This window comes from Tupaia chinensis, unplaced genomic scaffold (genome assembly GCF_000334495.1).
Source record: "Tupaia chinensis unplaced genomic scaffold, TupChi_1.0 Scaffold144702_1, whole genome shotgun sequence".
NCBI classification, from domain to species: Eukaryota; Metazoa; Chordata; class Mammalia; order Scandentia; family Tupaiidae; genus Tupaia; species Tupaia belangeri.
This window is the reverse complement of record NW_006204563.1, coordinates 2,804,169-2,824,857: the sequence shown is the minus strand read 5'-3', so window position 1 is coordinate 2,824,857 and position 20,689 is coordinate 2,804,169. Positions and strand designations below refer to the sequence as shown.

The window sequence follows — 20,689 nt, the reverse complement described above, 5'->3', positions numbered from 1 at the left end:
ACCTGGGAGTCCAGCACCTTAATCACTACGCCATCTACTTAGTTTTTTCTTAATTGCCAGAGAGTATATGCACTTGCCAAAGAGAGACGGAAACAGGGAGAGGCAAGTGGAGAAAGCACCCTCCAATGTAGCATGGTCATGTCACAGTCCCTTCTCCATTGCCCCATACTGTTCGGATTTTGAGCATGCATGCACAAGCATCCAACAACCAAATGGGGCTGGGATTTGACCTCTGGTTGGCCATGAGCGCAGGTGGTTCACTTCACCACTAGCTAAGGGGCTGACACTGTGTTTTAATTTTCTAGTGTTTTTGCTATAGGGTGCTTGCACTCGCCAGAGAGAGACAGAGAGACACACAGAGAGATAAATGAGGAATCACCCCCCAGGGGAGATGGCAACATGGCCAGTCCCTTCTATTCCATTTTGCTCTTGGGATTTAGGGCACACATGGGAGCCCAGCACGTTTTTTTAAGCACCTGGGTCCATGATTCAAACCGTAGTTGGCCATGTGGGATCCAGCCATCTTAACTACCAGGTCATTTTTTTTTCTTTTTTATTTGAGCTATAATTTATGTACAACAAATCCTGCCTTGTCTTGCCTTGCCTTGCCTTGCCTTGCCTTGCCTTGCCTTGCTTTGCCTTGCCTTGCCTTCCCTTCCTTTCCCTTCTCTTTTCGAGAGGTTTCTGCTATAGGGTGTGTGTGTTCTGCAGAAGACAGAGAGAGACAGAGAGACCAGAAGTGAGAAATCATCCCCAGGGGAGATGGCCATGCTGCAATCATTTCTCCTCCATTCTCCTCTCTGGATCTTTAGCGTGCATGCATACATGCCTGGTGTGAGTTTAAGCCACTGTGTCCGGGACTCGAACCACAGTCAACTACATGGCCATTATGCCAACTGCTGTTCCCAAAGCCTGCCCTTTCAAGTGTATACTTTAGGGGGTTTCAGCATTCTCACAAAGCTGTGCAGCCCTCACTGCTCTGTATCAGAGCCCTTTGTTTTAATTACAGATGTGCTAGTGTTCCTTGACCCACGCCTCTCCTTCCTTGATGGTCTTATTCAGGGGAGGGGAAGAGAGGGGAAAGGAGAAGAGGAGAGGGGAGGAGTGAGGTGGGGTGGAGTGAGGTGAGAACTAAAAAGCGTAGCATCATTTTGGGAGCTCATACCTGAACTGTTAACTCCAGGTAGGTACGTGCAGACATGCTCAGGAGAACTAACACAGTATTAAAAAGTAGAGAATGTACAGAGCTAGGTTTAGGAGACATTCTGTTATTTCCCAGGGTGACTCTTGGTCCAAAATACTGACCGAATGGCCTTATAAACATTTGAATAAATAATCCTTTTTTCCCCCACAAATGTGTTACAAACAACAACAACAAAACCTTAATTTGAAAGACTAAATAATTTAAACCCACTCTAAAAGAAAAGTTACTTGTGTTGATGGTAACTCATTTCCAGCATTCCTACAGCTCTGAAATTCATTGGAATGACCTAAGTTTCAGAAGCGAAAAGGAGCTTCTGGAGTGTTAGACATAACTCAAGGACTCTTGTTTGCGTCAAGTGATTCCCCCTCACATCTTTGAATGATTAGCTTGATTGTTTAGAGTATTCTCCCGGGGCCATTACTGTCAATTACCAGGGATTATACAGTCAGAGTCCCCACCTTGTATTCCATTCGAATCATACTGTTTTACATTATTTTAAATGGTCACATCTTTATTTTTATTGAAAGGAAAGCAACTCCGAGGAATGTTATCAAGAACTAATTTTATCCTTGGGGTATTGAAGATATTTCCAACCCTGGAATCACGATTGCTTTCTGATTGCCATTCTACCTAAGCATGCCTTACTACTTAATTACGATGCTGTGGTCCCTGGTTTCTGTGCGGGACCGGACTGACGGAGAGATTATTCCCATAGCTCACTATTTGCAATGAAGGACAGAACTAGAGAGAGCAGGTGTTTTCATTTAAAATTTTTCTTTCCTTGCTATGCTTTTCTTCTCTTTCTCCCAGAAAATATTTTCTCCTGTCTCACATGGGTATCCATGATCCCTAGATCATATAAGCATGCCTTTATGGAATGACTGTCGTCAGGTTGAGCATTAGCACCATATTGATCCCTCCACAGGGGCTTCCATCTTGACGTTGGCCAAATCTTCAACCCTAATATTCCATCTTTAGGTCTTGCCCTAAGTTATTTCAAACCTATGTGGAGCAAAAGCATACAGTCTTGAAGACTTTTAATTGGGGGCTTCCTATTTTTGTGAATTTCTGTTTATTTTTTTGAAAGTGTCCCATTGCAGATTGTAAGTATAAATTAGTGTCAGAATTACCATACAGAACTCTCTTGCTAACTTTAATCGGTAATTTCTTAGAGAGCGACAGAAAACATGGTGCTAATGAATAATGTGCCCAGAAGCTCTTATTATAGGGTTGGCATGAATTCCACTTAATGACAAGCTTTCTCAAGCAGCAGTTGATTTTAAATCCCATTTTTCATTAGTGAAATATAAAATGTTAATAATACCTTCCATTGTGCTGTTCTTTTGTAGCATGGTAACATAGATCTTCCACGTTCACCAAGATTCTTTTTAAGATCTTACTAGTAACTCCCATATTATAAATAAGATTTGTTCAGGAAATAAAAATGTATGTTTTCCCATTGTTAGCTATATGTTTTTCTAATAATCACATCTGAAGCTTATTATGCAGTAATAGCCTTAAGATATTATTTTTTTTAAATGTACTACTTTGGTCTTAATACTACTTTTTAATCTCTCCTTGTTTCTATGAAGTCTGAATGAGATTTTCAAAATTGAATAATAATTTGATCCGTTAATCTTTTGAAGCTAGTAATTTTATTTTCCTCTCTTTGCAGTCTCTGAGGTTCGCAAATGAATAGAGCTTCATTACTGCAGTCTGCATTTAATAACCATTATCCATTATCTTGTAATTAAGACTCCCTGTAACGAATCATGAGGACAATGCAAAAATACATAGTACATTTCTTTAATGAACTGGAAAATGTTCATCTTGTTCTATTTAGTAATGAGTTGCTGAATAGTCATTAAATCCACTGGAGAATAGAGCTAGATGGATTTTGAAGACTGTCTTGAGTTTGTGGTTAATCTATTAGAATTAAAATTTCATCTTCTATTTTTATCAACAGCTGATTAGAAGTCATTCTGTTTGACCAAATTGATTAGAAGACCATATACAAGGGCAGCTGTTGTTTAATGAAAGTTTTTAATGAAACTGTACCATGGAGACTTGTAATTATAGGCCTTAGAAAAGCTTTGAGTTTCTTTAGACCACAAAAAAAGTATTGTGCTCAAGATTTTAAATTAAGAAAATAAAAAAATACTATTTAATATACTATAAATTTATTATTAATTTTAATTACAACTAATCACATTTGAATACTAGCTTATTTAATGTGTTACTTTTGACTTTTTCAGGCCTTTTATCTCCTGCTTTAGTAATTTTGTTGAAATCTTGGGTGCCAATGAAAGAACATTTGCCTGGATAGCTATTTATTTATTTATTTATTTTTGGAGAGGTTTTTGCTATAGTGAACATGCAGTCACCAGAAAGACAGAGAGAGACAAAAAGCAAGAAATCATGCCCCCGGGGGATGACCACGCCACAATCTCTTCTCCTTCATTCTCCTCTTGGGATCTTGGGCACACACAGACACACGCCCAGCGTGAGTTTAAGCCACCAGATCCGGGACTTATACCACAGTCAACTACATGGGAGTCCAGCGACATAGCCATTACGCTAACTGCTGGTCCCTGCTATTTTAATTGTGAGATGTTTTGTCATAGGATTATTTTTTCCCAAAGCTGAGCAGAGGTAAGCTTGGTTAATAATGGCTTTATCTGAGCTCTGAGAAGAGTCTTTAGTACTCTCTGCTGTTGGTAATTTGAAATATAGCGTTTATTTCTTTGGCAATTTTGCTTTAGCAGAGGAACAAGGGAAATACTATTGAAACAAGAAGTAAAACGGAAGTGTGTGCCTACTTGACCCCATTGGAAAATTCATTGTTCTTTTGACTATAGTGAAATATTTAGTATTTCTTAGTGTTTTTGGTAATTAAAAATAGATCTTACTCCTGGACTTAAATAAATAGCCAGTACCTATACAATTCAACTATTTTAAGTTTCTTAGATGTGCTCTGACTCTCAGTTGTCCTTCCTCCACACATCCAGCAAACTCTAAATTTAGCATATTAAAACACTGATTTCGTGTGATCAGACCTCATGTTGCTTAAAGGACAAAGACTTGTTGCAGGTGCAAAGCCCTCTGTATTTTGATAAGGGACATTTACAATAACATGTTGTAAAACATGTTATACCTTCCTCCCCTTGATTCCCTCAGATATATTCATTCATCATTGTTTGGCCATCCCTTGTGCTTTTTATGCTTTGGGTGTTTCTTCTAATGGTGGTCTTCTTCTATGTGCCTTTCATCTTTAAATGTCATCTCTCCTTCAAGGTCTATAACACATTTCACCTGTTCCATGAAGTCTTTTTGTAATATTCTAGGTAAAGTAGATCTCTCTGAACTTTTCTAATTCCTGACAATTGAAGTACTTGGCATATCTTCAAAATGCCTTAAATATCTTTTCACCCACATCTGATTTCTAGGTGATAAGGACTTGGCTTGATATTGAAGGACTTGCAGTTTCGGCTTTTGATGTGTAAAGAACTTGCTCCTTAGAGGAAGGAAAAGCAGAATAAACTGAAAATCAGTTCTCAGAACTGTCAAAGAACTGGGATTGCAAGGCAAATTGCCACCTTGAAAACTGGAGCGACAGCAAAATCCTGAGAGCCACAACTGAGATTTGTCTACTCAGAGCAGAAGCTACTAGAGCCAAAAACTATTAATAGTAGGAATACTTAAATGTTAGTTTTGACCAATTACTGGAGGCTGAGTGTAGATCTTGTACTGTTGTGGGTTTTACCATCAGGAACCTCACCAGGTTCTCATACTGAAGAGCCAGGAAAAGTCCCTTCTTGGCTTCAGCATGGGAAGGGCAGGATAGTCATTGTGAAATTCGCCCAAGGTTTTCTCTATAACCAAACATACTCTCCAAGCAAAAGACTTTATCAGAGTTTTTATCCCACTTGGGAAGAGGATCATTTCCACTCTAATCTCCCTGTCTCACCGAAGTGGGAGAGGAAAATCTAAGAAATCTTTGTAAAGGTCTGTAAAGGTGAGCCTAGGGACTCAGGCCCACTGAGGGACATGTCCCTCCCCCATTCGTTACCATTATACCAGCATTAATTCAGTGTCACAGTGGGTTATAGCTAATAAACTCTATTTTAAGTGCTCAGGGAACCCTGAAGTAAACAGGGGAGACGAAAACAAGGATGTTAGAGAAATTTGAGGAACGTAGCACTCATAGCTACTGCAAACATTAAATACAGCCCAACTCATAGCCATGTTAACATAAAACCTCATGCACTAAAGGTTTGTTTATTTCAGTTCCTGTTACCCAATACGTCATATGTGGCATTCATCAAAAAATTAGAATGGACACTGAAAGGCAAGAGAAACACACTGTCTGTAGAAATGAAACAAGCATCAGAACAAGACTGCAATAGGCCATAGATGTTGGAATTATCTGACAGAGAATTTAAAATAGGTATAACTAAATATGCTATGGCTTTAATAAAAAAAAAAAGACAGTGTAAAAAAAAACTATAGATAATGTAATCAGAGAGATGAAAACTAGAAGAGCCAAAAAAAAAAAAGTTAGAAATTAAAATGCTAGAACTGGGAAAAAAAAAAAAAAAACCACCTATGATGAGCCTATTATTAGTGTAGAAACAGCTGAAGAAAAACCCACTCACCACGAGGATAGGTCGATAGAAATGTCTTAACCCAAAATGTAAAAAGGAAAAAATTTAAAAATTAAAAAATAGATCCAAATTAGAACCAAACATCTAAAAACTTTGGATGAATTTCAAAAGGTGTGACACATGCATAATTAGAATACCAAAAGAAGAAAGAGGAAATAGAACAGAGAGCATATATGAAGTAAGAACTTTTCCAGACTCAACAGATGTGAAATCACAGGTCAGGATCTCAGAGTACAATTAGGACACATAATTTTTTAAAAAAACTTTGTATCTATATATATTATATTTGAATTTATAAAAAGACTAAAGACAAATAGAAAATCTTTTTTTTTTTTAATTTGTATAAGTAGCATTTTATTTTTTCACAGAGGACAGTTCTTCAGTCTTTAAAGACCCAGCTCTTTACATGGGCTTTGGTCGAGGGTGAGGGGCAGCACCCACAGGTCTAAATCAGGGTGGGGGATTTGCTCCTTCCGAGCTTCAGGAGATCGGTTCCTGGCTACCTCGCTATGAGTGGCGCAAGTCACACAGTAATGTAGCTTCACATATAGCCTGGGGAGCGCATAGGCATGGAAGACACTTGCTTCGGAAATGCCTCTGCCTCAGCTATGTTTTGGATGATGAAATTCTTAAAAGCCCTGTCCTTGGGGTTCCGATGCAGTTCATGCAGAAAATAAGCTGCATGTGGCCACCGCCCTTTTTGGAACTGCGGATGTTCTTTCTTGGTAGGAAGAGAGGCCACTAGAAGAACAAGTAAAGTCTTGAAAACAGCCAGAGAAAGCACCTTGCCTATTTAAAAAAATAAAAAAATAAAAAAGGAACTATAGTGAACTCTTCATGGAAAACCATGTCAGTAAGAAATGAATAGAGTAAAATACCTAAAGGGGTTAAAAACAAAAAACCTTGAATTCTATATCCTAAAAAATTATTCTTGAAAACTGAAAGAGCTTAGATGAGCAAAACTTAGGGAATTCACTGCCAGCAGACCTTTCCTGTAAGAAATACTAAACCAAAATTTTTATAAAGAAAGAAAATGATACAGATCAGATTTACATTTTAAAAAGGAAGCTTATTATAGAAAGAATTGATGAAGAATAAAAATTATTTTTCTCTCAATTGATGTAAAAGATAACTGTATAAAACAGTAATATAATAACTTTTTGGATGATTAGACCAAATGGATAAGTGAAATGAATGATAGCAATGTTATAAGGGACAAGAGAAAGAAATTTGGAATATTTTGCAAAAAGGTACCTACAGTACTTGGGTAGTGGTAGAATGTCATTTGAAGGTGGACTTAAGACTAGTTTAAAATGTATATTGAAAACTCTAGGACAGTCACTAAAAAATATTTTTTAAAAAGTACAATTGATAGGACAAGACGAGATAATATGGAATAATATAAAAGTTCTGTTAAAGCCAGAGACGGCAGAAACAGAGATGTAAAAAATAAAAAAATAATGCAACATACAGAAGAGTTGTAAATATGGTAGATATTAGCTCGACTAAATCAATAATCATTTTAAATATTAATGGCCTAAATACAACAATTCTAAGACAGAGATTTAAAAAAATCAAGACCTTACTATATGCTGAGAAACCCATTTTAAATATAAAGACTCAGATGTTAAAAGTATGGGAATGAAGAGAAGTAAACCATGATAACACTAATGAAGTTAAAGTGAGACTACTATATTTATTTTAGACAAAGTAGACTTAAAAACAAAACATTATCAGGATTAAAAGGGTATTGAATAATAAGGGGGGTTATAGCCAAATAGACGATCCTAAATATGTATGCATCTAACAACAGAGCATCAAGCTGTATGAGGCAAAATCTAACAGAACTTGAAAAAAAAATACTTCTATTATTATAGCTGAAGACTTCAAAACCCCTTTTTCAGTGATTGGATAGCTCAAACAGAATAAACAGCAAGAATGTAGTTGACCTGAACTGACCTGAATGGCACTATTGTTCAACATGTCCAAATTGACATTAATAAAAAACACCGTCCAGTAAAATACACATTCAAGTTCACATGGACAATTTACTAACATCTGGTTCATGAAACACCCCTTAACAAGTTTTAAAGAACAGAAATCATACAGTGTATGTTCTCAGACCACAGTGGAACTGAACTTGAAGTCATTAATAGAAAGAAAGTTGAAAAAATCCCAAGTGTTTGAAAATTAACACACTCCTAACTAAGATATGAGTCAAAGAAGAAGTCTCAAGAGACATTTAAAAATATTTTAAACTAAATGAAAATTAAAACATAGCTTATCAAAATGTGTAGGATGCTGCAAAAGCACTGCTTAGAGGAAAATATATATGTGTGTGGATGAAAAGAATCATTTAAAATTAATAATGTGAGCTTTCACCTTAGGAAAGTAGAAGATCAGTAATTTAGGCCAGCAGCAAACAGAACAGAATAGAAATTAGAACCGAAGTCAATGTGATTGAAAAGAAAAGCAATAGAGGAAAAATGTTAAAGCCTAAAAGCCTTTCCTTGAAAGACCAATAAAATTGTAAACCTCTGGCTGAGCTAATATGAATAAAAGAGAAGACATAAATTAATCTGTATTAGAAATGAAAGAGGGATCAGCATTACTGTTCCCATAGACATTAAAACAATAATGAAGGAATATGTGAACAATTCTAAACCAACAAATTTGATAACTTAGATGAAATGGTCTAATTCCTTTACTGTCCTAAACAACCAAAATGCACAGAGAAATAGTATTAATAGGCCTGAATCTATCAAAGAAAAATTTAAATGTAAATTTTATCTTATTTTATAAAACAGTAACATAAAAATACTATTTTAAAATTTAAATATATTTACATAAATTATGTAAACACAGTACACATTTCATTCAAATAATTTCTTTAAATAATTATTTATTTAAACTTATTTATTATTACGACTATTAGGTTTTGGAATCTGACCAGAGAGAGAGAAAGAAAGTGAGAAAGCAAGCCACAGGTTCAGGATTTGAACCTTGGTCAGCCATGTGGGAGTTCGGCACCTTAACCACCATGCCACCTACTGGCCCCTCATGCAAATAAAATATTTATAAAATATCTATATGTAAAATAATTTTATTTATTTAATAATTTAACAGTATATTAAATAAAAATAATTATAAGAAAGCACCAGTTCTAGATGGTTTCACTGGTGAATTCTGCCAAAAATTAATGAAAGGAATAATACCAGTTCTCCACAATCTCTTCTAGAAAACAGAAAAAAAATACTTGTTCTGTAAAATCATCATTTCCCTAATACCAAAACCAGATAAAGACACTAGACCAGTAAAACCATAGGTTAGTATTTTCCATGAACATAGATACAGAAATCCTTAACATAATATTAGCGAATGAGTCAGCAATGTATAAAAAGAATTATTGTATACTATGACCAAGTGGGATTTATTCCAGGTATGTAAAACTGGTTCAACTTAATATAATCCACTATATCAATAAACAGAATAGTGTCTGATAATTTCAATACCCATCATAATAAAAATTCTTAGCAAACTAGGAATAAAGGGGAATGTCCTCAATAAAGAACCTCTGCAAACAGATCTCAACTGAAATACTTAAGTGATGAGAAATGGGATGTTTTCCTCCTAAAACTTTCCCTAAGAATAAAGCAAGACATTTTCTCTTACAGTCCTATGCAACATTGTACTAGAAGTCCTAGATAGTGTAATAAGATAAGAAAAGGAAATAGAAAATAAACTGTATATAGAGTGGATGTTTGGTGGGCAGATAATGGTTCCCAGAGGTATGTCTGTATGTCCTGGTTCCTGTGTGTGTTAACTTCTTTGGAAAAAATGGCTATTGCAGTTGTGATTAAGGATGTTGAGATGGGGAGAGTATTCTGGGTTATCTAGATAGGCCCTAAATATTATCTCAAGTATAGGTGCTAAATACCCTCAAGTGTCATCATATGAGAGACACAGAGGGAGATTAGACTCACACACAAGAGTTGGCTGTGTGAAGGAGGTAGAAAGTGGAGTCATGCAGCTAGGAAATGCTGACAGCTGCTGGAAGAGGCCAGGAACAGATTCCCCCCTAGTCTCCTCCACATTGAGCCTTCTCTGCTGGAAGATACATTTTTGTCTGCCGAAAGATACACTGTTGTCTTGCTTTGGCCTTTAAAACTGTGAGAAAACTCATTTATTGTTTTGAGCCAAGGCGTTTGTGGTAACGTTTTTTAAACAACTACAAGAAATTAATACAAGAAGAAAGATATAAAACAGTTTTTGTTTTCAGATGACATGATTGTCTTTGTAGAAAAGTTTAGAAAGTCAACAAACTCCTAAAGTTCTGGGTAAGTTTACCCAAGTTGTATGATACAATGTGAATATCATTGATTTCCTACCTACCAGCAATGAACAACTGGAATTTGAAAGCACTCCAAAACAATGAAATCTAGGTGTAACAAAAATAGATGTGGGAGTTATGCGCATGACTATCAGATTTGCTAAAATCCCGAAACTGTCAACACAGATCACCAGTGAAAATGTAGAGTAATATTCAGAGGTCCCATTTCTTTCTGTTAGAATTCAAAATGGTACAGTCACTTTGATAGTCTGGTAGTCTATTACAAAGCTAAAAATGGGTTTATCATAAAATCTACTAATTCCCCTCCTAGATATTTATTTAACTGATTTGAAAACGTAGGTCCACACAAAAACTTGCACGTGAATGTTTTTAGCAGCTTTATTCATAATCACCCAAACCTGGAAGTAACCAATATTTGCTTTAATAGGAAATGAATTAACAGATTGTGGTACATCCAGCTAACAGACTAATATCCGACAGTTTTTAAAAAATGAACTCTCAAGTCATGACAAAACATACATGAATCTTAGATGCACATTGCTAAGTCAGACTGAAGAAGCTGTGTGATTCTGACTGTATGACATGCTGGAAGAAACAAAATTATTGAGTTAATATAAAGATGGGGGGGTGAATATGTGAAGCCCAGGAAATATTTTTAGGCCAGTGAAAGTATTCTGTATGATCCTGTAATGACAGATACATGACACTGCATTTGTTCACACCCACAGAATGTTAACAATGAGTGAACCTCCATGTATGCAAGTAAAAATAATAATTAAGACATCAGGGAGGGACCAGCAGATGGCATAATGGTTATGTTGCTGGACTCCCACATAGTCATCCACAGTTTGAGTCCCAGACCTGGGGCTTAAAACTCATGCTGGGCTTATGCGTGTATGCCCAACATCTTGAGAGGAGAATCAAGGAAAAGGGATTATGCATGGCCATCCCCCCAGGGATGGCCACTTTCTATCTCTGACTCTCAGTCTTTCTGTCAAGCACACGTACCCTGTACCTAACATCTCTCTAAAAAACAACCAAAAACCAAACAAACAAAAAGATCAGGGATTCCCGTAACAAAAGCAAACAAAAAATCTTAAGTATTACAAATGTATATGGCCCAGCCTCACTGAAGAGGGTGAGGAGGGAAGAAGCTGACCTAAACAGTTTTATATTAAGTCATCCAGAAAGTCATGACATATTATTCTGTGTTTTCCTATGCAAAAACGTGTCATGGTTTTCCCAACCTCGCCATACATGAGTAGAGTCTATTATTAAGGCAAATGAAAGTGCACAGTAGCACTGTACTATTGTGATTAAGTTGTTTCCCACGATAGTGTGGTTATCAATTCTGTTACCACTACGTCTAGGTGCTGGATGTGAATGATAAATGGATGGCAGATGGTAGGTGCCAAGAGTTTATATACAAGCCGTGAGGAGAGGCTACAATGATCCATGTGGTTAATAGATCAGAGTTGCAGGCATCTGTATAACTCATATTTAGTTTAATATAGTTACAGATGGTTACCTATGGGAATATTTATAGGTGTGTGTGTGTATTTAATTGTCAGGGGTGCATGTACATGTGCTTGCCAGAGAGAGGGAGAGAGAGAAATCACCTTTCCCCCCAGTCCCACCCACCGCCACCTCCCTGGGATGTAGTCATGCTGTAATACCTTCTCCTCAATTTCTCTATCCAGTCAGGATTTGGGGCACGCACACACATGGAGCTGGCGCAGCCTCTTTTCTTTCGCAGTTTTATTTCTAGTGTTGTAGAGGCCAGCCATCAGTTTATTTTCCATTCACTCATTCATTTGTTAAAGAACTTAGACCATGCTTTACTTCAAGGTTTTGCACTTGATGTTTTCCTGATAGTAATACTCTTTGTCTAGATTATCTTCATTTAGTCTCCATCTGCATTTCACTATCACAGAAGCTGTTAGTGGAACTTTTTAAATATAGCTTCGGTTCCCCTTCCCCGTGGGGAATGGTCACACCACAATCTCTTCTTCTCCATTGCTCTTTCCTGTAAGGTTTTTAGGCTTGCATGCACACATGCCTGGCATGTTTCTCAAGCCACAAGGTCTGGGACTCCAACCAAAGTGTTGGCCAGGTAGGATCCAGCTGCCTTAAACATCAGGCCACAGAGCAGGCCCAACTTAGTTACTATTTCTGTAGCACTTAGGTTAGTGCGTAGCATGTAGCACTCAGTGAATCTTAACCATTATTATCATATATTTGTCTTTTTTGTGCTAGTGAAGTACATTCATAGGTTTAAATTATTGAGAAAAGGAAATTATTTAAACTACTTGCAAAGTATGAAATATTGGTTCATCAGAAAAGTCTTGACATTTTTTGTGTGTTTTTTTCTGTGCAAAAACCTGTCATGACTTTTCTGATGACCCAACAACATGGTGTTCGTCATAAAAATCCTAATCTGGAAAGCAGAGTGCTTTTATTATTGAACAATGCAATAGAAATCAGCTAATGGTGAGTCTTTTTGTGTTGTTAAAACTGTACTGTGTACTTCTCATCAAGCATGAAAGAAAAAAAGCAAGGAAAATGAGCAGGCACTCCAGTTTTGTAGTAAAATATCATGATATGTGATAATAAGCACAGAGCATAAAATTGTTTTTTTATGATCTCAGGTATGTATTAAATAAACCAACTTGATTTTAATTGGTGATGTGGAAATATGGAGGCAGGAGTAAAAGATATCACTGAGAATTCATTAGGTGCCTAATTTGATTCATCTGAGGTTCGGGAGGGGGGGAAGTATGAGCAGTATTAATTTAAAGGCAGATTTTAGTTTCAGGTTTTCAAATCATTCATGAAAAATAAAACTGTGTTACTCAGGAAAAAAAAATGTTTACACATCTGATTTCTTCTCCTGACTCAAAAGTAAATAAATAAATAAATAAATAATAAGTTCTTAATTAACATAGCGTATTTCTTTTCTTTTCTTTTCTTTTTTTTTTTTTTTTCATTTTAGGATCAGATTTTATTAAGACCTCTACTGGAAAGGAAACAGTAAATGCCACCTTCCCGGTAGCTATAGTGATGCTACGGGCCATTAGAGATTTCTTCTGGAAAACTGGAAACAAGGTATATTATTGCCAGCAAATCTTTCTTCAGAGTACAGATAATGTTATTTATAATACTAGTTACAGGCACGATAACTGTCTTTATACGCAGAAGGTGCGAATGAGTTACCTTTATTAAGATAAATGTTTAATTTACCTTTCATTATAAAAGAACACATTCATGGAGAAAAATGTGCGATTAACAGAAAGTGAGTGTGAGTGTGGGAGTAAGCATGTGTGATCAAGATGTAAACTCACTTTATGTCCTTTTATTAACTGAAGACAATTTTATCACTGACAAGAGATTCCTAAATGGGTTCTTTAACGAACTAATTCTGCTGCAACACAGAGTCTTTCTGGCAAGGCGTTGGCCAGCGAAAACAGGTTAATGCAGAAATTAAACTTCCTTGAGGAATGGAAAGAATTGCAGAGTAACATTTATTGAATGATAAGCTGTGGTGGCGATATGAAAAGTATGCAATATAATGGGAAATAATCTTTTCCTGTCATTATTGAAGGACACACATAAATTGGTTTTTCTGTTGGGAAACCCCCGGTCCAGAAAAACTTATTACTTTTAATAATATGAGGTGAAGAGAAAATTCTCGAGGAGATGAACTTATTAAACAAAATAATGAAATGCTGTGAAACAGCAGGGAAAAGGTAGCTAGACGTTATATAGCTCTTGAATTAAATATCCAGTTTTGCGTTTTATGGCAGTTGGATGTGCTCTTTGGAAGACTGTTAAGCTGAGGAGGGTATATACTAGCTTTTGTCAGCTTTTCGAAAAATAATACATATTTTTTAAACATATGAAGTTAAATGGAAAAATGTGTATGGGGCGTTTTATAAAAATGTGTTTAGATTTTTTTCTTTTCACTTCAAGTTGCTTGTTTAGCTGCAAATTATCTCAAAGGATTTTCTTCTTTTTTTTGCACCTCTGAACAGAAAGGTAGAAAGAGAGAAAGAAATGAAAATTTCCCTTCTTGAGAGGTATCTTTTAAAACCAATCTCTTGATTTCTGCCAAATAGAAACTCAAAAAGACCTTTAGTCCTTTGCCAACTGGATGTGATGACTTTATATCTGACTGTAGCTTCAGTTTATTCGGGAAGAGGAGGCTTCTATAGAATGTACTCACTTTGAGAGGAAAATAAACTCCTGGAGTTTTCTCCCTGAGAAGAACCTCACTCACATAGTAAGCACAAATAGGGTAAATACCTATTGTGACCTACATACGAAATCCAACCAAACTTGAGTGACCTCTGCTTGATAGCTTTTTCTCGATAATTCAAATGAGTTAAAACATGTTTTTATAAAGAAAAACTGTAAAGAAAAAATAGAAATCTATCTTTGATCTCACAATTGAGACTACCACCACTCACTAGACTGGTGCTTCTCATTTTCATCAAAAGAACTTTCACATCAGATGTAAATCTTTTTATTCTCACAGACACCTGGGATCTGGGATAGCCCTCAGGATCTGTGCTCATAGGCTCCATTTCAAGGTTAAAACTCACCATCGAGTACCCAGTCCCGTTTTGTTTCCAGCAAACATCTATTGACTAGTTAGCCATGTGCCATATTAACCTATATTAAATGCCAGGAATAAAAACAATGGATACCACCTTCTTAGGAGAACTCTTAGACAACAAGCAAAGATTTCAATGAAAGTTTTATATTTATTTATGTGTATATATATATATATACATATATATATATATATACACAGGAGAGGTTTTTGCTATAGGGTACATGTGCTCGCCAGAAAGACAGACAGAGACAGAGAGATAGAAAGTGAGAAATCACCCCCCACCCCCAGGTGAGATGGCCATGCCGCAATCCCTTCTCCCGCCTGGCGCGAGTTTAAGCCTCTGAGTCTGGGACTTGAACCGCGGTTGACTACATGGGAGTCTAGCAACATAGTCATTATGCCAACTGCTGGTCCCTCAATGAAAGTTTTAAAGTGTTCAGTGGTCCAGACCAGAGTACAAAGGAAATACACTTTGCTATCATTTTTTTTCCTTTTTTTTTCCTTTTTTAGTTTTGCTATGGGGCAGATATGCTTGTTGAAGAAAGACAGAAAGAGAGAGAGAGGAGAAACGTGAGAAAGCATCCCCATGGAAGGAGCCATGCCACAATTCCTTCTCCTTCACTCTCTTCTTGGGATTTTGGACACACACACACACACACACACACACACACACACACACTTGTCTGTTGTGATTTTCAAGCTGCCAGGTCCAAGACTCAATCTAGCCCACTGGCCAAGTAGGATCCAGTGGTCTTAACCATCATGCCACCGACTGGCCTACTTTGCTGTCTTTTAATCCTTTCTTTGTAATTGTGTAGGTTAGTTCCTCAACTAAAAATGCCATCCTAATTTTATTAAGGACAGGTATGAGTCAAATTGTATTCATTTAATCATGTTTGATTTCAAACAAAGAGGATCTCTGTATCTGCAAATCAGGTACAGCCTTTTGGGTTGTTGACAAGTTTCCTGGGAGCCCTTAGACTGTAAAGTTTCTACATCACTGATTTAAGGGATGCTTTAAAATGTGATAGGCCACCCTCTAGACCATGATTAGTGTCACTCCTGAGAAGCAGAGGTTTAATATTTCATAACTGATTTCATTGCAGATTTATGTTTTCCATATTCTCTGCCTGAAAAGAAAAAAATAAGATAAACTTATGCTTGAACCTCTCTTTGGAAACATTGCCAGACTTGCTGACACAAACCAAACTGTAGAGAAAATCTATATGAAGCTCTGCCTAATTGACAGAAATGCTCTTATGATTAACACATATGCTAATATCAGTGAATGGATTTGTTTTGGCCTCTCCTCAACAGATAACCTCATCCTGCTTATCCCCTCCCAGCACCTTAGAGAGTCACGGTTCCAGAGGAATAGGAGATCTGGTCAGAATGAATCCCTGTACTGCTACTGCTGAGCAGTGCTCTGTAGGTGCTTGAGGCAGGGGAACCAGTTAGAAGATTCTTACCGATAATACATGTGAGAATTGATGAGGATGTAAACTGAAATCGTGCAAGTGAGAGTAGAGAGAAAAGTGTGCATATGAGAGAGACAGAAGGAAGGATGTAGGATAGGCAGGACTTGCTTGCTGATTGGTCTGGTGTGGCAAGGATATGGTGAAGCTGAGGTAACCAAGAGGTTTCCTGCTTGGGCTGATTATAGGCCCATACTGTCTTCCTTTTCTCTCTCTCTCTCTCTCTCTCTTTTTTTTTTTTTTTGGAGAGGTTTTTGCTATAGGGCGCATGCACTCTCCAGAAAGACAGAGAGAAAGAAAGCGAGAAATCACCCCCTGGGGAGGTGGCCAGCCCACAATCCCTTCTCCTCCATTCTCCTCTCAGGAGAATGGTGCGAGTTTAAGTCACTGGGTCCAGGACTCAAACTGCAGTTGACTACATGTGAGTCCAGTGACATGGCCAATATGTCAACTGCTGGTCCCCATACTGTCTTCTTTCTCTAGCATCCTGTTACCAATCACCTGGTGCTTCTCATGCCAACAGTTCTGAGTGATAAAATGCGAGGTCTTTAGGACTTAGGCTACAAGCTGGTGTTTAGACTACTCCCATCTACAGATTCTCTTCTCTGCCGGGTAGTTCAGTTCCCGAAAAAAAGTAAAGCCAGATAATCAGGCTTTTACTGTATATGGGATATATTTCTTCTTTCCTCATAAATCCAGAGACATCATTTCTAAACCAACTATTGGCTGAATTGGGCTTTAATATTGTCGATTTTTGAAGACTACTGAACTGTGAAGAACTCCTACACTGTCTTTTTCTGCTGTGTAACTGGTCTGCCTGCTTTATGAACTCTGTGTACCCACAACTTATCAAAAAAAGTCCCTGCAGTTAAGTTAATTAAGACAATTGTCAGTTCTCTGTTGGATTGCTGTCAGCTTTGTTAGGGTGACCTTGTGGCCTCCCTGATTCTGCCCTCCTCCTTTTTTATACACATAGATGTCTTGAATGTCACGATGGAGAGGGAAAGGTGACTTTGCAGGCTTACTTGTAGAAATGCAGAATGAATCTGCTTTTTTGATAGGTTTTCCTATCTATCGACACCTTTCTTGTTTATCCCAGGTTGACAGCTATAGTCTAGATGGTTGAGGTTTATGACTTTCCAATAAGTGAAATGTTAATGAAGGTTATTAACCCTCATTAGTGCCTGCTCAGAAGCAGTGATGTTATTCTGATTAATCTTGGAAGTTATTTTGTAGTATGAATGGGCATGAGTCAGTGATCTAAGCTCTTTTGCTGGAGGAAGTGAAAAAGACTTAAAAAAGAGAATCAGGACCATATAAACAAAATGCCATTTTTAGAAACAATTCGGCAACAATAACAGTAAACACTGTTCTTTTCTGTTTCCTTTTAGGTAGGCTTCAAACCCGCAGGAGGTATCCGTAGCGCAAAGGATTCCCTTGCTTGGCTGTCTCTTATTAAGGAGGAGCTGGGGGATGAGTGGCTGAAGCCAGAACTCTTTCGAATAGGTGCCAGCACTCTGCTGTCAGACATTGAGAGGCAGGTGAGTAATAATCCATTGCCCTTAGAATAAACTGATAAATGAGAAATATAATAAGTTGACCCAATAAATGTAAAAGTCAGATTGAGAACTAGAGGGGCCAGCTGATGGCACAGTGATAAAATAGTGCTCTGTGTTCCTGGACCCTCACGGTAAGGCTTGTGTCTTGGGGGCTCCCTGTGCATGCTGGGTTTACGCACACATGCCCATGATCCAATCTGACTGGGGCAGATTGTGGCACGTTTGGGATGCCTCGCTTTCTCTGTCTCTGTCTCTATCTATCTGTCAAGCGATAAATAAATAAGGGGTCAGCAGGTGGCGTGGTGGTTATGGCTAAACTCTTACATGGCCGACCACAATTCAAGTCCTGGACCTGATGGCCAGCAGGTGGCTGGTGGTTAACATGCTGAACTCCCACAAGGCTGACCACGGTTTGAGTCCCAGACATGGTGGCTTCTTTTCTCACTTTCCCTTTCTCTTTGTCTCTCTTGGGTCAAATTAAATAATAATAAATCCATAAAATAAACTAAATAATTATTAAAAGAAGAACTAGATAAACCTAATAGCTATATTAATATCTATAAGTATACATTACTATATATATAATTTGTATATGTATATATGTGTGCGTGTGTGTGTATATATATATATATATACACACGCACACATATATATAAATATAAATTGAGAACTAGAGATGACAACTCATCTGATTTACCTCGTCATACCCAAACCTCTACCTTCTTCCAAGCAAACCTCCACCTGAAGTAGGGTGGGTGGAGATTCTGCTGAAAAACCTAATACTGAGAGTATGTTAGCATGAAATGTTAATTAGCAATTATTAATTATTCTGTGAGAGTATAAGTATTAACCGCTTTATATAGCTATGTATAATTATATAATAATTATTGACCCACCTCTGATTTCCCCTGCAGATTTACCATCATGTGACTGGAAGATATGCTGCTTATCATGATCTTCCAATGTCTTAGATCAGCAACCGGTTACCAAAAAGTTCTTTTCAACAGCATGTAAAAATTATTTTTCTCTATAATTGTTACAATGATTAAAATATAGGGCTTTCATATTTTTTCCTCTGAAAATCGTCATTGAACTTAATTCAAAAAATGAAAGAAAAACAAACTAATCCACGTGTGGTACTCATTTCAGCACATCTGAGATCGTCTAGTTTCTTGAAGATCTGCACTATTAATTGTGTGAAGGTTTTCTTCTGAAATCTTGGAGTAAAATGTTCACAGTAGCTTTGACAACATCATATTCTGTGGAGAAAACAAAAACACGTTAACCTGCCTAAGAAGCACACTCTAGCAAAGGAAAAGGCAGCACCTGTGACCTGCTGCTGTTACATCTTCAGAAATCACTGTTTTGGGACTAATTTCCTGCCATGAAAATCCGTCTTTAATTTTTGCAACAGATAGGCTCTTTTATGAATTGTTTTGCTAATGAAATTTCCAGCACCGTTATATGAAACTATGAATTTCATTAAATTCTTTAGGTAAAAAAAGTTCATATCGTTGTTTCCTTAAAACAAACAAACAAGCAAAAAACTTCAAGGTCAGGTCCTTGGCTTAGTGTCAAAGGCAGCAGGATCCCAGGACCAGCAGTTAGCGTAATGGCTATGTCGCTGGACTCCCACATGGTCGACCACGGTTTGAGTCCCGGACCCGGTGGCTTAAACTCACGCCGGGCATGTGTGCGTGTGTGCCCAAGATCCCAAGAGGAGAGTGGAGGAGAAGGGATTATGACGTGGCCATCCCCCCTGGAGGGTGATTTCTCGCTTTCTGTCTCTCTGTCTCTCTCTGCCTGTCTGGCAAGCACACACACCCTATAGCAATAAACCTCTCGGGGGAAAAAAAAAAAAAAAAAGAAAAGGCAGCAGGATCCCAACTGGCCAACCCAATGGTTCGAGTCCCAGACTTGGTGACTTGAGAAACATGTCAGGCACATGCGTGTGCATGCCCAAAATCTTGAAAGGAGGAAGAGATGGAGGAGAAAAGATTGTGGCATGATCATTCCCTATGGGGTAGGAGTGCTTTCTCTTCTCCATCTCTCTCTGATTGGTGTACACCCTTTCTAACAAAAAAAAAAGAAAAGAAAAAAAAACATTCTTTACATTGTAACAATACATAGTGAAATGTAATATAAATGTTTAATATAAGGAGATTTTATCAATGACTTTCCAAATCTGTCTAGTGGATTTCTTGGGTATGCATCATAGACACAGCACCACAGTATGTTATTAACGAGGACAACTAATGTACATATGCTGAAACTCAGGATTTTCTGGTATAACAAATGGGACAAAACAATAAACATCAACATAGTACTTCTTATGTGCTAAGCTGTTTACACATACAATTTATTTAATCATTTAATTCCCATTTTAGTAAGATAAGTTTTTTCACTTATTAATTTGTAGACATTTTTGTATTTTCAGCTCGGAATATTACAAGTCCTTCCTAGCGTATTTTTGTTCATATACCATTTTGTTCTTTAGAAAAAGAATGATTTGCTGCAGAATGATTGTTGAATCACAGGCTAAGAGAACGTTTAAGGATAGGAGACACTTCTGTATGATTTTTTAAAGATAATTGTTAACTGTCTACAGCACATTCTTCCCAACTTGGCAGCCTTCTTTACTTCAGTCATTCTGATGGATGGAGTAGTATCTCTTAGTGGTGTAAGTTTTATTTTCCCGATGTTTCTGTGTTTGAGGTTAAGCATGGCTTAAGCTATTTACCATACATTTGGATTTCCTCTGTTCTGAATTGTTTATCAAGGTCTTTTAATTATTTTTCTTTTTTCTATATATATATTTATT

General features: G+C 37.2%; 1 protein-coding gene across 1 annotated transcript in view; it reads left to right on the top strand.

The window, feature by feature from the left end:
* Window positions 1-19,526, top strand: part of DERA (deoxyribose-phosphate aldolase) — a gene marked incomplete at its 5' end in the record, with an annotated part of 88,807 nt that extends 69,281 nt beyond the window's left edge. Inside the window, 3 exon segments of the mRNA XM_014583771.2 lie at window positions 13,212-13,324; window positions 17,701-17,850; window positions 18,783-19,526. Coding sequence (XP_014439257.1) covers window positions 13,212-13,324; window positions 17,701-17,850; window positions 18,783-18,839 — 320 coding nt within the window.
* Between the last annotated feature and the right edge of the window lie 1,163 nt (window positions 19,527-20,689).